A 22,969-nucleotide genomic window follows, 5' to 3' on the forward strand; every position below is an offset into this window, starting at 1 on the left:
TAGGGATATCAGGGCAGCACGGGATACTGAAGATATTGCAACTCTTAAGACTATCTCTAAAGACTTCAAACTGTGCCACAACTGCGACCCTGACAACTTTAACTCCGGTTTAAATGAGAAGCTTCGTTTCACCTTTTCGAAAGGCAGTTTCTTTATTTTCTCTGGATTTTAATTGTGTTTTTTATTTTTTTTCCTAATCTAGTAGTGGTTCACCGATTGATCCATGGCCAGGACACTGCCTTTTTTCCCCATCTTCCCGTTGGATTATCCATATTGCATGTTATACAGTTGGCCTGCTCATCCATCTGGGATTTAATGTGCGTTGTGAAGACCCGGGGTCTTCCGTGGGCATAATACCACTCAGACAACACAGGGTGAGGATAAAACAGTGTGGCAATACTTTATTGAACCACAAAGCGGACAATAAACACATAGAACAGTCCCAGAAAGTACCCAAGATGGTACAACATTAGACAGTGTCACCCATCCGCTGGCCCGCCTGGGATAGAACAGCTGCGACTTTGGGACTTCCAGGGCCAACTACCTCAATCAGTGGCCCCCACATAGAGAAGGTAGCGGCAAGCTTAGGAAGCCGACAGTCCATTGAGGTACAAGGCCAGGAGACCCGAGGGTCCCAGCCTGGCCTCTCCGAGAGTTTCCATGGGGCCAGATGACAGGCTGGTCCCAATCTGGCTTCTCCAAATGTTTGCATGGGTTCCAGGCGACCGGAGGGTCCCACCTGGCAACCACAAACAACATATCCATGGGCCAGGTGACTTCATCGTCCCAACCTGGTCTCCCCAAATGTATCCATGGGCTCTCTGATGGTCAGTGGAGCAGATCCGTATCTTATGTACAATCCAAATCTGTGTCTCTTTGGTAAAAGCCATGCTTCCAAGCTGATGGTCTGAGAGAGTCTGATCTTTAATTCTCCTTGTAAAGTCTGCATGCTACAGAGCCACATGTCCTTTTTAAGTACACATACACAGGTTAAGGTTTAGGGGTGATATTACTAGACAGGGCTCAGGTCTCATTGTTTGTGCATTTAATCAATTTACATACAGTAGTTTGTATTTATCCTGCTTTTTAAATCAATATCTAGCTGGCTTAGTACAATATGTCATTATCATATTAACAAACATCATTGTTTCCAAATGAAGAGAAGTCAACATTCTGTTTTATACAAATACTGGTCTGTCCTCCTTGACCCACCAAAGAATCAAACGTACATTTACAAGTCATCACAAAGATAATCGTGTTTTTCTCTTGGATTAACAAATCTAAACGTCTGGCTGATTAAGATTAGAAGCGGTACCGTCACATGCGTGCATATTTATAATCACTGTAACTAATGTTCACTTATGTACCTTGGAGAAGATTATGTACCTTGGAGAAGTCTTGGAGACGCACCTCAGTCTCCAAGACTTCTCTCGTGCTGCGCCAGTTCTCTGGAATGCACTACCCAAGACGATCCGACTGATGCCTAGCCCCCCTTTGAGCGTGCTTTAAAAACCCATCTCTTTAAACAAGCCCACCACCTCAACTACTCAGTAAACTAACTTTCCCCTGTTCCCTCCTTCTAAATATCATTCAGAATCTGTTCCCTACTCTTCATCTGTCTCCACACCATCCATGCACAAGATAACTGCACTCAATACTTGATTATTGCACTTAAACATCTGGGCTGATGACTGGATCATGCAGCCTTATATGAAAATCCCTACTTATTATAATTGCCTGAACTGAAATAACAACCACTTTTCACCTATTGTGTCCCCCCCATTTCCTTGTAGATTGTAAGCAGCGAGCAGCCGGACCCTCACTCCTAATGTAACTGTTTAAACTGTCTCACCTTGTATTGAATTTATTGTCTGTACATGTCCCCGCTTAATTGTAAAGTGCAGCGGAATATGTTGGCGCTATATAAATAAAAATTATTATTATTATGTACAGTTGTACAGTGCCTTGGGAAGGTATTCAACCCCCGCCCCCTTGGCATTTTTCTTGTTTTGCTGCCTCACAACCTGGATGTTCACTAGTTTTTTTGAGGGTTTGCATCAGTCCATGTAAAGGACATGCCGACAACATTTGTTTTTCTTTTTATTGTGAAGCAAACAACAAATAGGACAAAATAACTGAAAACCTCAGTGTGCATAACTATTCACCTTTCCTAAAGTCAGTACTTTGTAGAGCCTCCTTTTGCGGCAATTACAGCTGCAAGTCGCTTTGGATAAGTCTCTATGAGCTTTCCACATCTCGACACTGGAATTTTTGCCCATTCCTCAAGGCAAAACTGCTCCAGCTCCTTCAAGTTAGATGGTTTCCTCTGGTGAACAGCAATCTTCAAGTCTGACCACAGATTTTCCATTGGATTAAGGTCTGGATTGTGACTAGGCCACCCCAGAACATTTACACAAAATGCTTTGGGTCACTGTCTTGTTGGAAGGTGAACCTCCATCCCAGTCAGATCACTGGCAGACTGAAACAGGTTTTGCTTCAGAATATCCCTGTATTTCGCACCATCCATCTTCCCCTGGACTATTTTCCCTGTCCCTGCTGCCGAAAAACATCCACACCGCATGATGCTGCCACCACCGTGTTTCACTGTGGGGATGGTGTTCTTGGGGTGATGAGCAGTGTTGGTTTGACGCCAGACATAGCATTTACCTTGGTGGCCAAAAAGTTAAATTTTGGTCTCATCTGACCACAGCATCTTCCTCTATACATTTGGGGAGTCTCTCACAAGTCTTTTGGAAAACTCAAAACGAGCCTTACAATTTTTGTAAGTAAGTTTTTGTGTGCATGTCGGTGCTCCGGTTCACCCTCGTCTCTCAAGGCAGCCACACGGGGCATAGCGGGTCTTTGATGACACATTTCATTGACCCGCGTTGTCACTTGGATTGCCGGAAATGACATGACCACGGACGGAGCCCCACCCCCCATGCGCTCAGTTACTGTGGCTTGGATTCTTTACACCTGTTTAGGAAGCATATATAAGACCGACAATATTCCACACATGCCCACACGCAGCTCCCGAGGAAGCCTATGTGAAATGTGTGTCGGGGCTGCTGACGTGTACCAGGACACGTGACTTTATGGGTAAACCATGTACATATGGTTACTTTCCACCTAGTGGTTTGCATACCTGGACTCTTTTACCCCACTGAATACTGTGATAGGATTAAAATGTGGATTTTTGGTTTTTGACTTTAGTGCCATCTTGTGGCCATATTACAATACTACCTATCATTGTTTGGGAATTGTCCTGCAATTTTACTACCTACCATGGTTGGTGATGTACCTCGAGCTACCCTTATACTTTTTCTTGTGTCATCACCACCAACTTTCTGGTTTTTAATTATTGATTCAACTGCTTATATTGTCCATTCATTATTATATATTTTATATATTTTTTATCTGTTTGATATTTGTAATAAAATTGATATTTTTTACCCACGTCTTTACAATGGATGTAATTCGTTTGTCCGATTTTTGGGGGTAATCACTCAATTTCTCTGTAGGATCTATCTATTTTGGGGTTCCCCATAATAATTGTGGGACTGTGGTCCCCTTACATGCTCATTGTTTTGGTATTATACAATTTCATATATGGAGGACTATGTGGAGCCCATTATACTGTTTACAGGACTATATGAGTGCTGTTATATTGTTTGCAGGTCTATGTGGGGGGCCATTATACTGTTTGCAGGTCTATGTAGGGGGGATTATACTCTTTGCAGGGGGGCCATTATACTGTATGCAAGCAATTATACAGTGTGAAGGTTTTTGGGGGTCCATCATACTGTGTAGAAGGCTGTGTAAAGGCCAGTATACTGTTTGGAGGGCTAGGTGGGGGCCATTGAACTATTTGGAGGGCTATTGGGAGCCATTATACAGTGTGGATGGTTGGGTTCGGGCCATCATACTGAGTGGAGGGGAGTGGGGGCCATTATACTGTATGGAGGGCTATGTGTCAGTCACAGTTGGGGCATCATATTGTGTTAGGGTCACCATTCTTTTTCGGGGAGGGTGGTACAGTAAGGTCATCATGCCGTGTGTGTGGAGGGTACTGTGGAAGAAGTCACTGTGGGTGTATCATACTGTGTTTCGGGGGGTCACTATTGTTGACATCATACTTTATGGGTGCAATGAAAGGGAGCAATCTAGGGGCTTCAATAGGACAATTACTTTGTAAAGACTGCATAGTTGTGAGATATGCTCTTCTGTGACCCCGCCAAATATTATCACACACTTTATCACTGTAGACCACAATGCTTTTCACTGGACAAGACTCTGAAAGTACCTAAAATCTCATAATCTTATTATTATTTAGCAGGCTTCGACTCGATCTTGAGCCATAACGACTTGATGGATCAATCTTCTGCAAGCCTAGATAGAGTCTTCTCCACCGTTATCTTGTTAATATGCCATCGGGTTGCTGGCCTTCCTCTTCACCTTCTTCCAACCATGATGTCCTTCTCCAGTGATCGCTCTCTTTGTATGATGTGTCCAAAGTAGGCAAGTCGTAGCTTGGTGATCCTTGCTTCGAGTGACATGTTTTGCTTGATTTGTTCCAAAATTGATTTGTTTGTCCTTCTTGCCATCCATGGTATCGATAACATCCTTCTCCAGCACCACATTTTGAAGGCATCGATTCTTCTTCTGTCTTGTTTCTTAATCGTCCAGGTTTCGCATCCATATGTTTCCACAGAAAAGACCAAACTACTGTATGAAAGAGCCGTGTCTTCCTCGATTTGAAGACCCTGTCCAGTGACTTCATTGTTGACTTGCCCATAGCTATTCTCCTATTGACTTCCGGTGTGGCCGTTACATCTTGAGTGATCATTCGAGTAGGTTGACGTCCTTCACAACTCCAGTTCGTCAATGTCTAATTCAAATGTGTCCCAGTCGTACCTGGCCGTAATCAATATCTTTTGAGTCCATCTTAATCTGCTAATTCTGAGTAAGTTGAGTCCTGTTCTCATAATAAATATGGTGTAAATCATGAACGACTGGTCATGAACTAGGCACAATTAATGAAATACTTTGACCATATATGTGGCTTCTATTTAAATAAAGTTTTAATGGAACATACCTTGTCGCTGGATTAATGTGATGTTCCTACGTCAAGCAAGACAGGTTTTTTTTTGGGGGGGGGGGGCAGGCGAGACACTGCTTCAGATTTCTGCCACATTTACGTTAAAAGTGTACTTTTTTTTGCCACCCCCATCATTTTACTATAAGAAAAAGTATGGCTTAGAAGGAGGAGACGTGGGCGACAGGTTTACCTTCGTCTAGCAGGCTTCAGGTTCAAGACTGGCGTATGAGTTGCATTGAAATAGACCATGCCAATTGCCTCTTCAGAAAGGAAGAGAACTAGAACTCTAGCATCACCTACTGGAAACAGTGATCCTAAAAGCCAATATTGATTGTTTAACGATCCTTGGATAAAAGCCAAAACTGAATCTCAATTTGAAGACACAGTGTTTCGGGGTGTTGCCCATCATCAGTACAAAGTGTGAGATCTGATTTGGCTAGGTGAGAGGCTCTGGATTGGGGTAACGTTTCTCCTTGTGGAGAGTGACACGCCAGGCCTGGCATGTCAGAGTGAAGAGACTTATAGGCCATGCATACTGCTCTGGAAAACTCAATTGAAATAGACTGTAATAGTAGTGAGCTAAGTAAGCTGATCGCGGAGTCCTATTCATGGGATATCATACAATGTGCTTATCAATAATGTCCATGGCTGAGCAGTGCTGGGAATCATCCAATGCTACTTATCAATTGTGCTGAAAAGCACAACTGCATAGAGACCGCAGCATCTGCCATTGTTTCATAAGCTTGTAACGTACCCTTTGTACACGGTAGATGGTGACTGCCTTACACCAATGTTCTCAGGAATACTATAAGCCTTGCCAAAATATTTGTATCTGTTAATAAAATAATGTAATGTGATATGTTCTGAGACTGACATTGATCCTGTGAAAGGTGGGTTACATCTCCGTTATGAAACAGTCATGGCCAAAAGTTTGGAGACCGACACAAATTTTGGTTTACACAAACTTTGCAGCTTCCGATTTTATAGCGGCAATTTGCATTAGAAGGGTGTTTCCACGAACAAAGTATCAACGGATCTTGGAAGAATAAAAAGTTCCACAAGTTCCTGTGCCGAGATAATCTTATAAATGTGCCCCTGCTGTGTACTGTGTAATGGCTGTGTCTGATCACGTAGAGCTGCTCCAGTTCATGGTCGGCACATACCACAGCTCCTGGCCAGGGAGAAAAGCATATGTCAATTAAGAAACGTCTGTTTGCCTGCCTTCAGGTGCCTTGTGCGCCTCTTAAAGAATTACATGCGCTACCTTCATTAAGAATGTAGTGCAAACGCCCTTTCATTTATTTGCCAATTTTATAGTCAAATAGATTTGTACGTAATCTCACGGTAAAGCGACATTTTTGGAATGAAGATTTCATAACACGGAGAGGAGATTGACAAAAAGAAGAATAATGCCTTTATTGTCTTCATTTTAAAGAATAATTGGCCCTAACCGATTAACAATGAAATGTTGATGCGGAACATTTTCGGATATCAAAGTCACATTTCTATCCGGTCCCGTCAAGGACTGATGCAGTGGACTGGTTCAAGAGTCACTACAATTAAGCTCCAGAGTTTCATTTTGGCATAGCTGTCCATTATGTTTGTTAATTTGATGGAGTGCTTTTGCGGCACTTTTTTAGGTGGATTTTGGGTGGAATCTGTCTAAAAAAAAGACGTTGTGGACACATAGCTTTCAGGTATGAGAACACAAAATCCTTTCTTTAGGTGGATTCCACCAGGAACCAGCCTGAAAAAGTGCCTCAAAACTGACGCCCAAAATGAGCATAACGATATTGTGTGCACATGTTGACTTTTGGTACTTCTTTTTCCGCTTCGGAAAACATCAAGTGGCTAAAAGAAGACCTGCGATGTTTATGTCGGTCTTGATGAATCCGGCTCGTGTGAAAACTGTTGCGCGTCTAGCCACAAATCTTACTCTTTCTAATGTAAAAAAGACACATGTCATCATGAATTAAATGAGCGGTGGCGTCACACCCCTGCTCAGCCCATTTCGGTGCAGCTGGGCAAAACTGGTGAGAAAATTACAAAAGTATCAAAAAATTTTGTGCAACTCCACATTGCGCAAAAATTTTTCAAAGAAATTTACACCAGAATTCTAGTTTAACTGCTCTGATGAATCGGAGCCATGGTGTTTCCTTGGGCATTTTGACATGAAGAAAAAGACAACTTTTCAAATAAAAACTGCTTGGGGAAATGCTCCACCTTTGGGAACTTTTTGAAGTTTTTCTTTTTCTGAATACATCAGTAACTATCATTATAATAATGTTGGAATCTGAGAGTCCTCAGTGGTTGATACCTTTTAATGGCTAACTGAAAAGATGGTAAACATAGCAAGCTTTCGAGACCACTCAGGTCTCTTCTTCAGGCTAATAATAGATTATTAGCCTGAAGAAGAGACCCGAGTTGTCTCGAAAGCTTGCTATGTTTACCATCTTTTCAGTTAGCCATTAAAAGGTATCAACCACTGAGGACTCTCAGATTCCAACATTGTTCTATCTACTGGCTAACACGGTATAAATATTCTTTACCTTATCATTATAATATAATTTTTCCCCACACATGCTGTCCTTGTTCTATAATTTACATGTCCAGTATTCATCCATTAGAAATGGATCCAGTGAACTAAAAAAACTAGATCAATTTCAAACTAATGAAAAAATTTATATACTATAAAACTAATAAATCATTGCAGTCAAAGAGAATGTAACAAATGGATCCAGCAGCATTCAGTTTTTTTTCCACCGGACAAAAATCTTAGGCAGACACACCTCAGTATCAGTAAAACAGAATAAAAAATTGAGTTATACTTTCTCCATTATGGAACCAATAAAAACTGTTCCAGCCCCCCTTAAAAAAAGCACCATAATATAATTATGGCTGAACCCTTATGTGAGGTTTTTGATGGTCAGTAAGACACGATCGTAAAAAAATTTTTGCTTTCTGATCATGAAAATGGCTTCTCCCCTGTGTGACTTCTTTGATGTTTAACAAGATTTATTTTAGCCCTATAACATTTCCCACATTCTGAACACGAATACGGCTTCTCCCCAGTGTGGCTTCTCTGATGCGTAACCAAAGATGATCTACGGCTAAAACATTTCCCACATTCTGAACATGAAAATGGTTTTTCCCCCGTGTGAATTCTCTGATGTATAACAAGAGCTGATCTCCACCTAAAACATTGTCCGCAATCTAAACATGAATGTGGCTTTTCCACCGTGTGATTTTTTTGATGCCTAACAAGGTCTGATCTTGAATTAAAACATTTCCCACACTTTGAACATGAATTTGGCTTCTCCTCTGGGTGTATGCTCTGATGTGTAAATAGATCACAAGAAAATGCAGATGGCTTAATCTTGGTGTGAATTTGAAGATGTCTAATAAGCTTTGCTTTCCGGATAAAACATTTCCCACATTCTGAACATGAATACGGCTTCTCCCCTGTGTGACTTCTTTGATGTCGAACAAGATTTATTCTAGTGCTATAACATTTCCCACATTCTGAACATGAATACGGCTTCTCCCCAGTGTGGCTTCTCTGATGTATAACAGAAGCTGGTTTATTACTAAAACATTTCCCACATTCTAAACATGAAAATGGTTTTTCCCCCGTATGAATTCTCTGATGTACAGTAAGAGTTGATTTCTGTTTAAAACATTTCCCACATTCTGTACATGAATATGGCTTCTCCCCTGTGTGAATTCTCTGATGCATAAGAAAATCTGATTTATAATTAAAACATTTCCCACATTCTGAACATGAAAATCGCTTCACCCGTGTGCGACCTCTTCTCTCTTTAACACCCTTTCTGTGACTTTTACTTTGCTTAACAGTCGGTAATGAAGAAGATAGGACCTGTTGACCAGACAATAGATTTTTGCTGTCGAGGATTGAGGGTATATCTTGGATAATGGTATGCTCTTCATGTGTATCTGGTGTGATACCATGATCTCCTGCTTTATGTTCTGAAGATATAAGATGTCTCTTTGAGTTCCTACTGAAGACATCTACCAAAAGTAGAACAGAGTTAGTTTGTAATAACGTAACCGTAATTTTTTATTGTTAAAGGGGTTGTCACCTTTCAGAAAAGCCTGATCGTTGGGTGCAGTTTGTGCATTTTACTCACGATCCCAGCAAAGTGTTCTTTAAGCACCATCTCTAATACCAAGGGTGATTATTTTCTTCCGATCGCGGGGTCTGATATTGGCCGCAGCGTTGACGCCAAGTTGACAATCTCGTTGGCTCTGCTCGTGTTGACGGCATGCCCTGCTCAGCACTTCTGTTCTCACTGATTGGCTGCAGCACTGATGACGTGACGTTAGTATTATAGCTAATATCAGACTCTTGGACCATTGACAAAAACTCACCGGTGAACAAGGGGACGGTTATTATTTATTTTTTTATAACAAACTGCATCTGTGGTCTGGGATTTTCGAAAAGGGAACAATCCTTTTAAGGTTTATATTATGTTTTATAACATTTCAACAAAGATAATCTCCATACAGAAGTAGAGTAAGAACTGGTGTATAGCTTGGATACCTGTTAATACCTACAGGAGCTAAACTCTCAGGATATATAATCCATACGGCATTCCAAGATTCCTTAAAACATAACTTTTAATAATTATATAATTAAGAGTTACCCAAGCCAGAAAAGACCATGACAACAAAATTGACCCAAAAATAAGGCCTACATCAATATATTGGTAAATGATAAGCCTATGTGTGGGTATAGAACACATCAATTACAAGCTGTACGGATGTCACGTTCCATGGGGTTCCTCTGGTAGCAAAAATAATGATCCTGTCGTGCCGCATCCGAACAAGAACTGCACCCAAGTAGAGCTCTAATGATGTTTACCCCAGAAAAAAATCCCTCCCGACGCGTAGTTATAAGAGGAGCACCGTGGGGGTATTACTTCTAGAATGGGGCCAAATACTTCCCAACTTTCAAAGAAGAGAAAGAGGGAAAGATTATGAGACAAAATTTTTGGGCACGCCTTTAAGCACACCCTCTTACCATTTCATTCTACCTTCCACACAAAGAAAATGATGGACAAAACCTTAAAAACTGCTAAACCTATTTGTTGTCCTTTTCCTTTGTAGGAACAGAACTATGGAAAACAGACTGGGGACGGATTCACCACTAGAAGCCCAGGAGCGGAGCCCAACTGTCACCACTGACGATAATGAGTTCTGTCAACTTTCTGTCAAGATTCCCATCATATTTCTCCTCAGAGTTCCTCGCTGTCCTCAGGCCGTCTCCTCAGAGTTCCTCGCTGTCCTCAGGCCGTCTCCTCAGAGTTCCTCGCTGTCCTCAGGCCGTCTCCTCAGAGTTCCTCGCTGTCCTCAGGCCGTCTCCTCAGAGTTCCTCGCTGTCCTCAGGCCGTCTCCTCAGAGTTCCTCGCTGTCCTCAGGCCGTCTCCTCAGAGTTCCTCGCTGTCCTCAGGCCGTCTCCTCAGAGTTCCTCGCTGTCCTCAGGCCGTCTCCTCAGAGTTCCTCGCTGTCCTCAGGCCGTCTCCTCAGAGTTCCTCGCTGTCCTCAGGATGTCTCCTCAGAGTTCCTCGCTGTCCTCAGGATGTCTCCTCAGAGTTCCTCGCTGTCCTCAGGCCAAGGAACATTGTAAATATGAACGTCACAATATACCCAGGACCAAGGTCATAGAGGAGCATCTTAAAAGGGCTTCCTTCTTTCAATCTTCTGTACAATCTCCTGTCCCTGAGTTACAAATAATATAATCAGCATTACCTTCCCCCCGATCCAGCGCTGGCTCTCTACTGCTGCTCCGGTCTTATTTACAGGCTGATCCAGTGAAATCACGTCTGTAGCGTCTGTGACCGCTGCAGCCGATCACTGATCTCTATGTCTTGTGCTGACTAAATCGGCCTCAGCGCTGAGCTCAGGGAACTCATGTGCTCAGATGTGACGTCACCAGGGCGGCATTTATAACAAGGCACATCAGGGCACAAATTATATAAAAATTTGAATTACCCCATTTTTCACCTGTTAAAAATAATAAACTGTAAAAAAAAAAAAAAGTATATAATTGGTCTCGTCACATCCATATAAGACCAATATGTAAAAATATAAAATTAACCAATTGCTGAATTCATTCTTTACATACAGATAATTATAGGCCGTGTGTATTTAGTCCTGTCTATTACCTGGTGATGTGAGGGGCTGGGGAACCTCCATCGTGACGTCCTTGTACAGATCTTTGTGTTCTTCTAAATACTCCCACTCCTCCATGGAGAAATAGACGGCGACATCCCGACACCTTATAGGAACCTGACACATACAATGATACCGTCATCCCCCCGATCCCTTCATAGTGTTACTGTATAATGTCCCAGCATTCCCAGCAGTGTCACCTCTCCAGTCAGCAGCTCAATCATCTTGTAGGTGAGTTCTAGGATCTTCTGGTCATTGATGTCCTCATGTATCAGGGGAAGGGGTGGACACCCCGTGATTTGGCTCAGGGGTCTTCCCCATCCCTCAGACACAGGGTCCTGACAGCGCCCACTAGAGGTCTTCTTCACTACTGTGTAATCCTGGTTATGGAGAGACACATTAATAAATCTCACTCCAGACATTTCCAGAGTCCTCACCTCTCCAGTTCTGTCCATCTGTTATTCCCATAGATAAGAATGATGTAATGTGACGTCATCAGAATCTCTCACCTCTCCAGTAAGCCGGAAGAGGATCTCCAGGGTGAGGTGTAATATCCTCTCCGCCATCTTGTCTCTGTCCATATCCATCCTTGAAGCATCAATGTAAATTTTGGAGAAGATATCAACTAAAAAAGTTAGCATTTATCAGAAACCTGATTGATAAATTCATACAAAATAGGCAAAAAAAAAAAACCATTATTGGAACGGTGATGCTTATAAAATCTGGTGAAGTGACCCATAAATGAAGATCTCAGACACAAAGTGCCTTTGTCTTATCGGTTGGGTCACAAAAGATTTAGATCATGGAGATAATGAATATGTGGAAATCAATGTCCTCCTGTGATTTGTACCATGCAGTGAACAGAACAAAGGATGAACTCCGAAGAATAAGGACCGAAAAGACGTCTCTGAGGACTCGATGAGGTCCGATCACTCGCGGTGTGACCTTACAAGGACATATTATATTATTTGGGGATATTGACATTTCTGGGAAACTAGTTGACCAGCTCGTTTACTGAAGTGAAAGGGTCCGTGAAGGTGATGGACTGTGTCCGACATCTGTGTGTGGTCTATTATATACGGATCAATTGTAATTTTTGTGTAAAAGTAATGTATGTGAAAAAAGGGTTAAAAAAATATTTTTTTTGGAGACATGCACGTGTGAATGAAGCCTAATCCTGACAGACAGTAATGGGGAATCTCCACGTACCTCCACCTGCAGAGCCGCTACCACATCATACATCCTGTATAAGGGGCATAATGGGGGCATTACACTGTGTGGGGGCATCATACATACTACATAAGGGGCATAATGGGGGCATTACACTGTGGGGGCATCATACATCCTGCATAAGGGGCATAATGGGGGCATTACACTGTGTGGGGGCATCATACATCCTGCATAAGGGGCATAATGGGGGCATTACACTGTGTGGGGGCATCATACATCCTGCATAAGGGGCATAATGGGGGCATTACACTGTGTGGGGGCATCATACATCCTGCATAAGGGGCATAATGGGGGCATTACACTGTGTGGGAGCATCATACATCCTGCATAAGGGGCATAATGGGGGCATTACACTGTGTGGGGGCATCATACATCCTGCATAAGGGGCATAATGGGGGCATCATACATCCTGCATAAGGGGCATAATGGGGACATTACACTGTGTGGGGGCATCATACATCCTGCATAAGGGGCATAATGGGGGCATCATACATCCTGCATAAGGGGCATAATGGGGGCATTACACTGTGTGGGGGCATCATACATACTGCATAAGGGGCATAATGGGGGCATTACACTGTGGGGGGCATCATACATACTGCATAAGGGGCATAATGGGGGCATCATACATACTGTATAAGGGGCATAATGGGGGCATTACACTGTGTGGTGGCATCATACATCCTGCATAAGGGGCATAATGGGGGCATTACACTGTGTGGGGGAATCATACATCCTGCATAAGGGGCATAATGGCGGCATTACACTGTGTGGTGGGCATCATACATACTGCATAAGGGGCATAATGGGGGCATTACACTGTGTGGGGGCATCATACATACTGCATAAGGGGGGCATCATACATACTGTATAAGGGGCATAATGGGGGCATTACACTGTGTGGGGGCATCATACATCCTGCATAAGGGGCATAATGGGGGCATTACACTGTGGGGGGCATCATACATCCTGCAAAAGGGGCATAATGGGGGCATTACACTGTGTGGGGGCATCATACATCCTGCATAAGGGACATAATGGGGGCATTACACTGTGTGGGGGCATCATACATCCTGCATAAGGGGTATAATGGGGGCATTACACGGTGTGGGGGCATCATACATCCTGCATAAGGGGCATAATGGGGGCATTACACTGTGTGGGGCATCATACATACTGTATAAGGGGCATAATGGGGGCATTACACTGTGTGGGGGCATCATACATCCTGCATAAGGGGCATAATGGGGGCATTACACTGTGGGGGGCATCATACATCCTGCAAAAGGGGCATAATGGGGGCATTACACTGTGTGGGGGCATCATACATACTGCATAAGGGGCATAATGGGGGCATTACACTGTGTGGGGGGCATCATACATCCTGCATAAGGGGCATAATGGGGGCATTACACTGTGGGGGCACCATACATACTGTATAAGGGGCATAATGGGGGCATTACACTGTGTGGGGGCATCATACATCCTGCATAAGGGGCATAATGGGGGCATTACACTGTGTGGAGGCATCATACATCCTGCATAAGGGGCATAATGGGGGCATTACACTGTGTGGGGGCATCATACATCCTGCATAAGGGGCATAATGGGGGCATTACACTGTGTGGGGGCATCATACATCCAGTATAAGGGGCATAATGGGGGCATTACACTGTGTGGGGGCATCATACACACTGGATAGGGGGCATAATGGGGGCATTACACTGTGTGGGGGCATCATACATACTGTATAAGGGGCATAATGGGGGCATTACACTGTGTGGGGCATCATACATACTGCATAAGGGGCATAATGAGGGCATTACACTGTGTGGGGGCATCATACATCCAGCATAAGGGGCATAATGGGGGCATGACACTGTGTGGGGACATCATACATCCTGCATAAGGGGCATTACACTGTGTGGGGGCATCATACATCCTGCATAAGGGGCATAATGGGGACATTACACTGTGTGGGGGCATCATACATACTGCATAAGGGGCATAATGGGGGCATTACAGTGTGTGGGGGCATCATACATCCTGCATAAGGGGCATAATGGGGGCATTACACTGTGTGGGGGCATCATACATCCTGTATAAGGGGCATAATGGGGGCATTACACTGTGTGGGGGCATCATACATCCCGCATAAGGGGCATAATGGGGACATTACACTGTGTGGGGGCATCATACATCCTGCATAAGGGGCATAATGGGGACATTACACTGTGTGGGGGCATCATACATACTGCATAAGGGGCATAATGGGGGCATTACACTGTGGGGGGCATCATACATACTGCATAAGGGGCATAATGGGGGCATCATACATACTGTATAAGGGGCATAATGGGGGCATTACACTGTGTGGCGGCATCATACATCCTGCATAAGGGGCATAATGGGGGCATTACACTGTGTGGGGGAATCATACATCCTGCATAAGGGGCATAATGGGGGCATTACACTGTGTGGGGGCATCATACATACTGCATAAGGGGCATAATGGGGGCATTACACTGTGGGGGGCATCATACATACTGTATAAGGGGCATAATGGGGGCATTACACTGTGTGGGGGCATCATACATCCTGCATAAGGGGCATAATGGGGGCATTACACTGTGGGGGGCATCATACATCCTGCAAAAGGGGCATAATGGGGGCATTACACTGTGTGGGGGCATCATACATCCTGCATAAGGGGCATAATGGGGGCATTACACTGTGTGGGGGCATCATACATCCTGCATAAGGGGCATAATGGGGGCATCAAACATCCTGCATAAGGGGCATAATGGGGGCATTACACTGTGTGGGGGCATCATACATACTGCATAAGGGGCATAATGGGGGCATTACACTGTGTGGGGGCATCATACATCCTGCATAAGGGGCATAATGGGGGCATCATACATCCTGCAAAAGGGGCATAATGGGGGCATTACACTGTGTGGGGGCATCATACATCCTGCATAAGGGGCATAATGGGGGCATTACACTGTGTGGGGGCATCATACATCCTGCATAAGGGGCATAATGGGGGCATTACACTGTGGGGGGCATCATACATCCTGCAAAAGGGGCATAATGGGGGCATTACACTGTGTGGGGGCATCATACATCCTGCATAAGGGGCATAATGGGGGCATTACACTGTGTGGGGGCATCATACATCCTGCATAAGGGGCATAATGGAGGCATTACACTGTGGGGGGCATCATACATCCTGCAAAAGGGGCATAATGGGGGCATCATACATCCTGCATAAGGGGCATAATGGGGGCATTACACTGTGTGGGGGCATCATACATCCTGCATAAGGGGCATAATGGGGGCATCAAACATCCTGCATAAGGGGCATAATGGGGGCATCATACATACTGCATAAGGGGCATAATGGGGGCATTACACTGTGTGGGGGCATCATACATCCTGCATAAGGGGCATAATGGGGGCATCATACATCCTGCAAAAGGGGCATAATGGGGGCATTACACTGTGTGGGGGCATCATACATCCTGCATAAGGGGCATAATGGGGGCATTACACTGTGTGGGGCATCATACATCCTGCATAAGGGGCATAATGGAGGCATTACACTGTGTGGGGGCATCATACATCCTGCATAAGGGGCATAATTGGGGCATTACACTGTGTGGGGGCATCATACATCCTGCATAAGGGGCATAATGGGGGCATTACACTGTGGGGCCAGTAAAGGGGTCCTGTACTATGAGCACAATACGTTTCCTGCCTTCCTGTCTCCATAGTTGGGTCGTATGTATCTATTACAGGAAACAGAACAAAAACCTTATGATTCTTATAAAAGGGCAACACAAGACCCCAAAAGAGTCTCCATGCTGAAGGGGTTAATGCCCCCTGCGCCCAGTAATGGGGTCTCCACATACCTCCACCTGCAGAGCCGCCACCACACATATGGCTGCTCTGTGCGCACAGGAGCTGTGATGAGGTCACAGGAGGGGAGGAGTCAGGGGTCACATGATCAGGGGCCTCAGTGGATGCAGGACTCTGCTGTGCTGGTTGTCATGGTGCTGGATGAGCTGAAGTTTATGTGTGGGGTCAGGAGGGGAGGAGTCAGGGGAGGAGTATATATAACAACCAGATGAGTCCTCAGTCCTGTCACAAACATTTAGTGGAGGGAAAGGACTTGTGTTACTTCTCTAAACCTGCAGTGAACAGAACTACATCTCCCATCATCCCCCGGGAGGTAGAAAAGTGAGGGAAAAGAGAAAAGCTGAATAGATGTCAGTCCTGTCAGGAAGATTATGAGATAATCCACTATAGTCGTCTGTCTGAGTGACCTCCATATTAGCCGAGGTAGACAGAGAAAGAGCGTCGTTCATATTATTTGAGGCCGACTAAAAAAGCGAATCCTTCATCGTATCTGAGGTGGAAAGACAGCGTCCTCCATGACATCTGAGGTAAACCGAGGGAGAGAGAAAGAGAGCGCCATCTTATATCAAGAAGAGTGAAAACTAGAGAACCTCATCTGAGGTAGACAGAGCTAAAGCGAATTATTTAAGGCAGATAGAGAAAGAAAGCATCCTCCATTTTATCTTAAGAAAACAGAGCATCTTCCATTTTATCTGAAGAAAACAAGGCATCCTCCATTTTATCTGAAGAAAACAGCGCATCTTCCATTTTATCTGAAGAAAACAAGGCATCCTCCATTTTATCTGAAGAAAACAGCGCATCCTCCATTTTATCTGAAGAAAACAGCGCATCCTCCATTTTATCTGAAGAAAACAGCGCATCCTCCATTTTATCTGAAGAAAACAGCGCATCCTCCATTTTATCTGAAGAAAACAGGGCATCCTCCATTTTATCTGAAGAAAACAGGGCATCCTCCATTTTATCTGAAGAAAACAGCTCATCCTCCATTTTATCTGAAGAAAACAGCTCATCCTCCATTTTATCTGAAGAAAACAGCTCATCCTCCATTTTATCTGAAGAAAACAGAGCATGCTCCAATTTATCTGAAGAAAACAGCGCATCCTCCATTTTATCTGAAGAAAACAGAACATCCTCCATTTTATCTGAAGAAAACAGCTCATCCTCCATTTTATCTGAAGAAAACAGCGCATCCTCCATTTTATCTGAAGAAAACAGCTCATCCTCCATTTTATCTGAAGAAAACAGCTCATCCTCCATTTTATCTGAAGAAAACAGCTCATCCTCCATTTTATCTGAAGAAAACAGCGCATCCTCCATTTTATCTGAAGAAAACAGAGCATCCTCCATTTTATCTGAAGAAAACAGAACATCCACCATTTTATCTGAAGAAAACAGCGCATCCTCCATTTTATCTGAAGAAAACAGAACATCCTCCATTTTATCTGAAGAAAACCACGCATCCTCCATTTTATCTGAAGAAAACCACGCATCCTCCATTTTATCTGAAGAAAACAGCTCATCCTCCATTTTATCTGAAGAAAACAGCGCCTCCTCCATTTTATCTGAAGAAAACAGCTCATCCTCCATTTTATCTGAAGAAAACAGCTCATCCTCCATTTTATCTGAAGAAAACAGAGCATGCTCCAATTTATCTGAAGAAAACAGCGCATCCTCCATTTTATCTGAAGAAAACAGAACATCCTCCATTTTATCTGAAGAAAACAGCTCATCCTCCATTTTATCTGAAGAAAACAGCGCATCCTCCATTTTATCTGAAGAAAACAGAGCATCCTCCATTTTATCTAAAGAAAACAGAGCATCCTCCATTTTATCTGAAGAAAACAGAACATCCACCATTTTATCTGAAGAAAACAGCGCATCCTCCATTTTATCTGAAGAAAACAGCGCATCCTCCATTTTATCTGAAGAAAACAGAGCATCCTCCATTTTATCTGAAGAAAACCACGCATCCTCCATTTTATCTGAAGAAAACAGCGCATCCTCCATTTTGTCTGAAGAAAACAGCGCATCCTCCAATTTATCTGAAGAAAACAGAGCCTCCTCCATTTTATCTGAAGAAAACAGCTCATCCTCCATTTTATCTGAAGAAAACAGCTCATCCTCCATTTTATCTGAAGAAAACAGAGCATGCTCCAATTTATCTGAAGAAAACAGCGCATCCTCCATTTTATCTGAAGAAAACAGAACATCCTCCATTTTATCTGAAGAAAACAGCTCATCCTCCATTTTATCTGAAGAAAACAGCGCATCCTCCATTTTATCTGAAGAAAACAGCTCATCCTCCATTTTATCTGAAGAAAACAGCTCATCCTCCATTTTATCTGAAGAAAACAGCGCATCCTCCATTTTATCTGAAGAAAACAGAGCATCCTCCATTTTATCTGAAGAAAACAGAGCATCCTCCATTTTATCTGAAGAAAACAGAACATCCACCATTTTATCTGAAGAAAACAGCGCATCCTCCATTTTATCTGAAGAAAACAGAACATCCTCCATTTTATCTGAAGAAAACCACGCATCCTCCATTTTATCTGAAGAAAACAGCTCATCCTCCATTTTATCTGAAGAAAACAGCGCCTCCTCCATTTTATCTGAAGAAAACAGCTCATCCTCCATTTTATCTGAAGAAAACAGCTCATCCTCCATTTTATCTGAAGAAAACAGAGCATGCTCCAATTTATCTGAAGAAAACAGCGCATCCTCCATTTTATCTGAAGAAAACAGAACATCCTCCATTTTATCTGAAGAAAACAGCTCATCCTCCATTTTATCTGAAGAAAACAGCGCATCCTCCATTTTATCTGAAGAAAACAGAGCATCCTCCATTTTATCTAAAGAAAACAGAGCATCCTCCATTTTATCTGAAGAAAACAGAACATCCACCATTTTATCTGAAGAAAACAGCGCATCCTCCATTTTATCTGAAGAAAACAGCGCATCCTCCATTTTATCTGAAGAAAACAGAACATCCTCCATTTTATCTGAAGAAAACCGCGCATCCTCCATTTTCATGAAGAAAACAGCGCATCCTCCATTTTATCTGAAGAAAACCGCGCATCCTCCATTTTATCTGAAGAAAACAGAACATCCACCATTTTATCTGAAGAAAACAGCGCATCCTCCATTTTATCTGAAGAAAACAGAACATCCTCCATTTTATCTGAAGAAAACCGCGCATCCTCCATTTTATCTGAAGAAAACAGAGCATCCTCCATTTTATCTGAAGAAAACAGCACATCCTCCATTTTATCTGAAGAAAACAGCGCATCCTCCAATTTATCTGAAGAAAACAGAGCCTCCTCCATTTTATCTGAAGAAAACAGCTCATCCTCCATTTTATCTGAAGAAAACAGAGCATGCTCCATCTTATCTGAAGAAAACAGAACATCCTCTATTTTATCTGAAGAAACCAGCGCATCCACCATTTTATCTGAAGAAAACAGCGCATCCACCATTTTATCTGAAGAAAACAGCGCATCCTCTATTTTATCTGAAGAAAACAGAACATCCTCCATTTTATCTGAAGAAAACCACGCATCCTCCATTTTATCTGAAGAAAACAGCGCATCCTCCATTTTATCTGAAGCAAACAGCGCATCCTCCATTTTATCTGAAGGAAACAGCGCATCCTCCATTTTATCTGAAGAAAACAAGGCATCCTCCATTTTATCTGAAGAAAACAGCGCATCCTCCATTTTATCTGAAGAAAACAGAGCCTCCTCCATTTTATCTGAAGAAAACAGAGCCTCCTCCATTTTATCTGAAGAAAACAGAGCATCCTCCATTTTATCTGAAGAAAACAGAGCATCCTCCATCTTATCTGAAGAAAACAGAGCATCCTCCATTTTATCTGAAGAAAACAGAACATCCACCATTTTATCTGAAGAAAACAGCGCATCCTCCATTTTATCTGAAGAAAACAGAACATCCTCCATTTTATCTGAAGAAAACCGCGCATCCTCCATTTTATCTGAAGAAAACAGCGCATCCTCCATTTTATCTGAAGAAAACAGCGCATCCTCCATTTTATCTGAAGAAAACAGAGCATCCTCCATTTTATCTGAAGAAAACCGCGCATCCTCCATTTTATCTGAAGAATACAGCGCATCCTCCTTTTTATCTGAAGGAAACAGCGCATCCTCCATTTTATCTGAAGGAAACAGCGCATCCTCCATTTTATCTGAAGAAAACAGCATCCTCCATCTTATCTGAAGAAAACAGCGCATCCTCCATCTTATCTGAAGAAAACAGAGCATCCTCCATCTTATCTAAAGAAAACAGAGCATCCTCCATTTTATCTGAAGAAAACAGAACATCCACCATTTTATCTGAAGAAAACAGCGCATCCTCCATTTTATCTGAAGAAAACAGAACATCCTCCATTTTATCTGAAGAAAACCGCGCATCCTCCATTTTATCTGAAGAAAACAGCGCATCCTCCATTTTATCTGAAGAAAACAGCGCATCCTCCATTTTATCTGAAGAAAACAGAGCATCCTCCATTTTATCTGAAGAAAACCGCGCATCCTCCATTTTATCTGAAGAATACAGCGCATCCTCCTTTTTATCTGAAGGAAACAGCGCATCCTCCATTTTATCTGAAGGAAACAGCGCATCCTCCATTTTATCTGAAGAAAACAGCATCCTCCATCTTATCTGAAGAAAACAGCGCATCCTCCATCTTATCTGAAGAAAACAGAGCATCCTCCATCTTATCTAAAGAAAACAGAGCATCCTCCATTTTATCTGAAGAAAACAGAACATCCACCATTTTATCTGAAGAAAACAGCGCATCCTCCATTTTATCTGAAGAAAACAGAACATCCTCCATTTTATCTGAAGAAAACCGCGCATCCTCCATTTTATCTGAAGAAAACAGAACATCCTCCATTTTATCTGAAGAAAACCACGCATCCTCCATCTTATCTAAAGAAAACCACGCATCCTCCATTTTATCTGAAAAAAACAGAACATCTTCCATTTTATCTGAAGAAGACAGAGCATCCTCTATCTTATCTAAGGCTATGTGCCCACGATGCAGAAATGCTGCATATTTTTTACGCTTCTCCCTGGCAGGAAAAACGCATGCGGATATTACATGCATTTTTCCCACCAGGTAGAAGCGTTTGTCAAGCGTTCTTCACTTGCATTTCCGCATGCGGGTTGACAAGCGATTTTAGCATCACTTGGAAAAGTGCTTGACAAATTGGTCACACTATATAAATCCATGCAACCGGCATGGTTTTATATAGTGTGACCAAGTAATAGTTAAAAAAATGAATAAGAATGGTAAAAAATAAAGATTATACTTACCTTCCGATGGCCCGCGGTCTCCTTCTCCGCTCCGTCGGGTCTCCCGGTGTGTCTCGCGGTGGTGTGAAGGACCTGCGATGACGTCAGTGAGTCATGTGGCAGGTCACGCGACCGCACAGCGTACTGCGCAGTCGTGTCTGCTGAACTGTGATGCAGCAAACACATTTAAAGGTGCAGTGCTGACCCGGGCCGATGAAACAACAGGTGGCCTAGAGGCCCTGTACAGCTGCTTGGGTGGTGACCTGGTGGGAATTTGCCTCTCTGCCCCCAGGGCCCAGCCCGATCCTGTGCACTCTACTGCTGTTTTGTCTGTATACTCACTTAAGTGAATTACTCTTACCCATCCCTGGCCAGGAGTTGTTTTATGTGCTGACCACGAACTGGAGCAGCTCTGCATAGTTGGACACAGCCATTACACAGTACATAGCAAGGACACATTTATAAGATTATCGCAGCACAGGAACATTTTTTTAACACATCCAATTGTAGAATTTATTATTATTATTTCAAGATTTATTAATTAAAATGTACTTTGTTCGTGGGACAAGTCATTTAACTCTGGATTGATATGAAGAGTGATAAGATGAATTGCAGAAAAAGTTCCAAACTCCTTCCTTGTCATAAAAATGAATTCATAAAATAAAACCCATTTTCACTAAATTTCAGCCTTGCCACAAAATGACCTACTTACATCATGCCATTGACTCAGGATAAATCAGTTGATATCACTCTGTCAAGCTGATTGATTTAGAAGAGCATGCTGGTTGCTTTGAAAGGGTGCTGGTGCTTTTAATCGTTGTATTTTTCTGTTAACCATGGATACATCCAAGGAAACGTGCAGTCATCATTACTTTGCAAAAGGGCTTTACAGGCAAGGACATTGCTCCCTGTAAGATTGCCCCCATATCAACCACTGATCAGCTGATCAAGAACTTCAAAGAGAAATAATCAATTGCTGTGAAGAAGGCTTCAAAACATCCAAAATAGTCCAGTAAGTGCCAGGACCGTCTCTTAAAGAGTACTCAGCTACGGGATTGATTCAACACCAGTGCAGAGCTTGCTTAGGAATGGTAGCAGGCAGGCATCTGCGCATAGAGTGAGGTGAAGGCTTTTGGAGACTTTGGTGTCAAGAAAGGAGGCAAATAAGACACTTCTCTCCAAGAAAAAAAATCAAGGACAGACTGACATACT

General features: G+C 43.0%; 2 protein-coding genes across 2 annotated transcripts in view; both read right to left on the minus strand.

Annotated features, from left to right (window-relative positions):
* The window catches only part of LOC141204997 (uncharacterized), a 125,893-nt gene that overhangs the window by 48,642 nt on the left and 54,282 nt on the right, over positions 1-22,969 (minus strand). The window lies entirely within an intron of this gene.
* Positions 7,568-22,969, minus strand: part of LOC141204983 (uncharacterized) — a 70,276-nt gene continuing 54,874 nt past the window's right edge. Inside the window, exons 2-5 of the mRNA XM_073664029.1 lie at positions 11,800-11,915; positions 11,491-11,670; positions 11,284-11,407; positions 7,568-9,127 (exon numbers count right to left, since the gene is read on the minus strand). Of these exons, the coding sequence (XP_073520130.1) occupies positions 8,064-9,127; positions 11,284-11,407; positions 11,491-11,670; positions 11,800-11,877 (1,446 nt within the window). The 5' untranslated portion in view covers positions 11,878-11,915 and the 3' untranslated portion in view covers positions 7,568-8,063. The remainder of the gene's footprint in view (positions 9,128-11,283; positions 11,408-11,490; positions 11,671-11,799; positions 11,916-22,969) is intronic.

The sequence above is a fragment of the Phyllobates terribilis genome, unplaced genomic scaffold (assembly GCF_046119375.1).
Source record: "Phyllobates terribilis strain yellow unplaced genomic scaffold, ASM4611937v1 Scaffold_136__1_contigs__length_4911898, whole genome shotgun sequence".
NCBI classification, from domain to species: Eukaryota; Metazoa; Chordata; class Amphibia; order Anura; family Dendrobatidae; genus Phyllobates; species Phyllobates terribilis.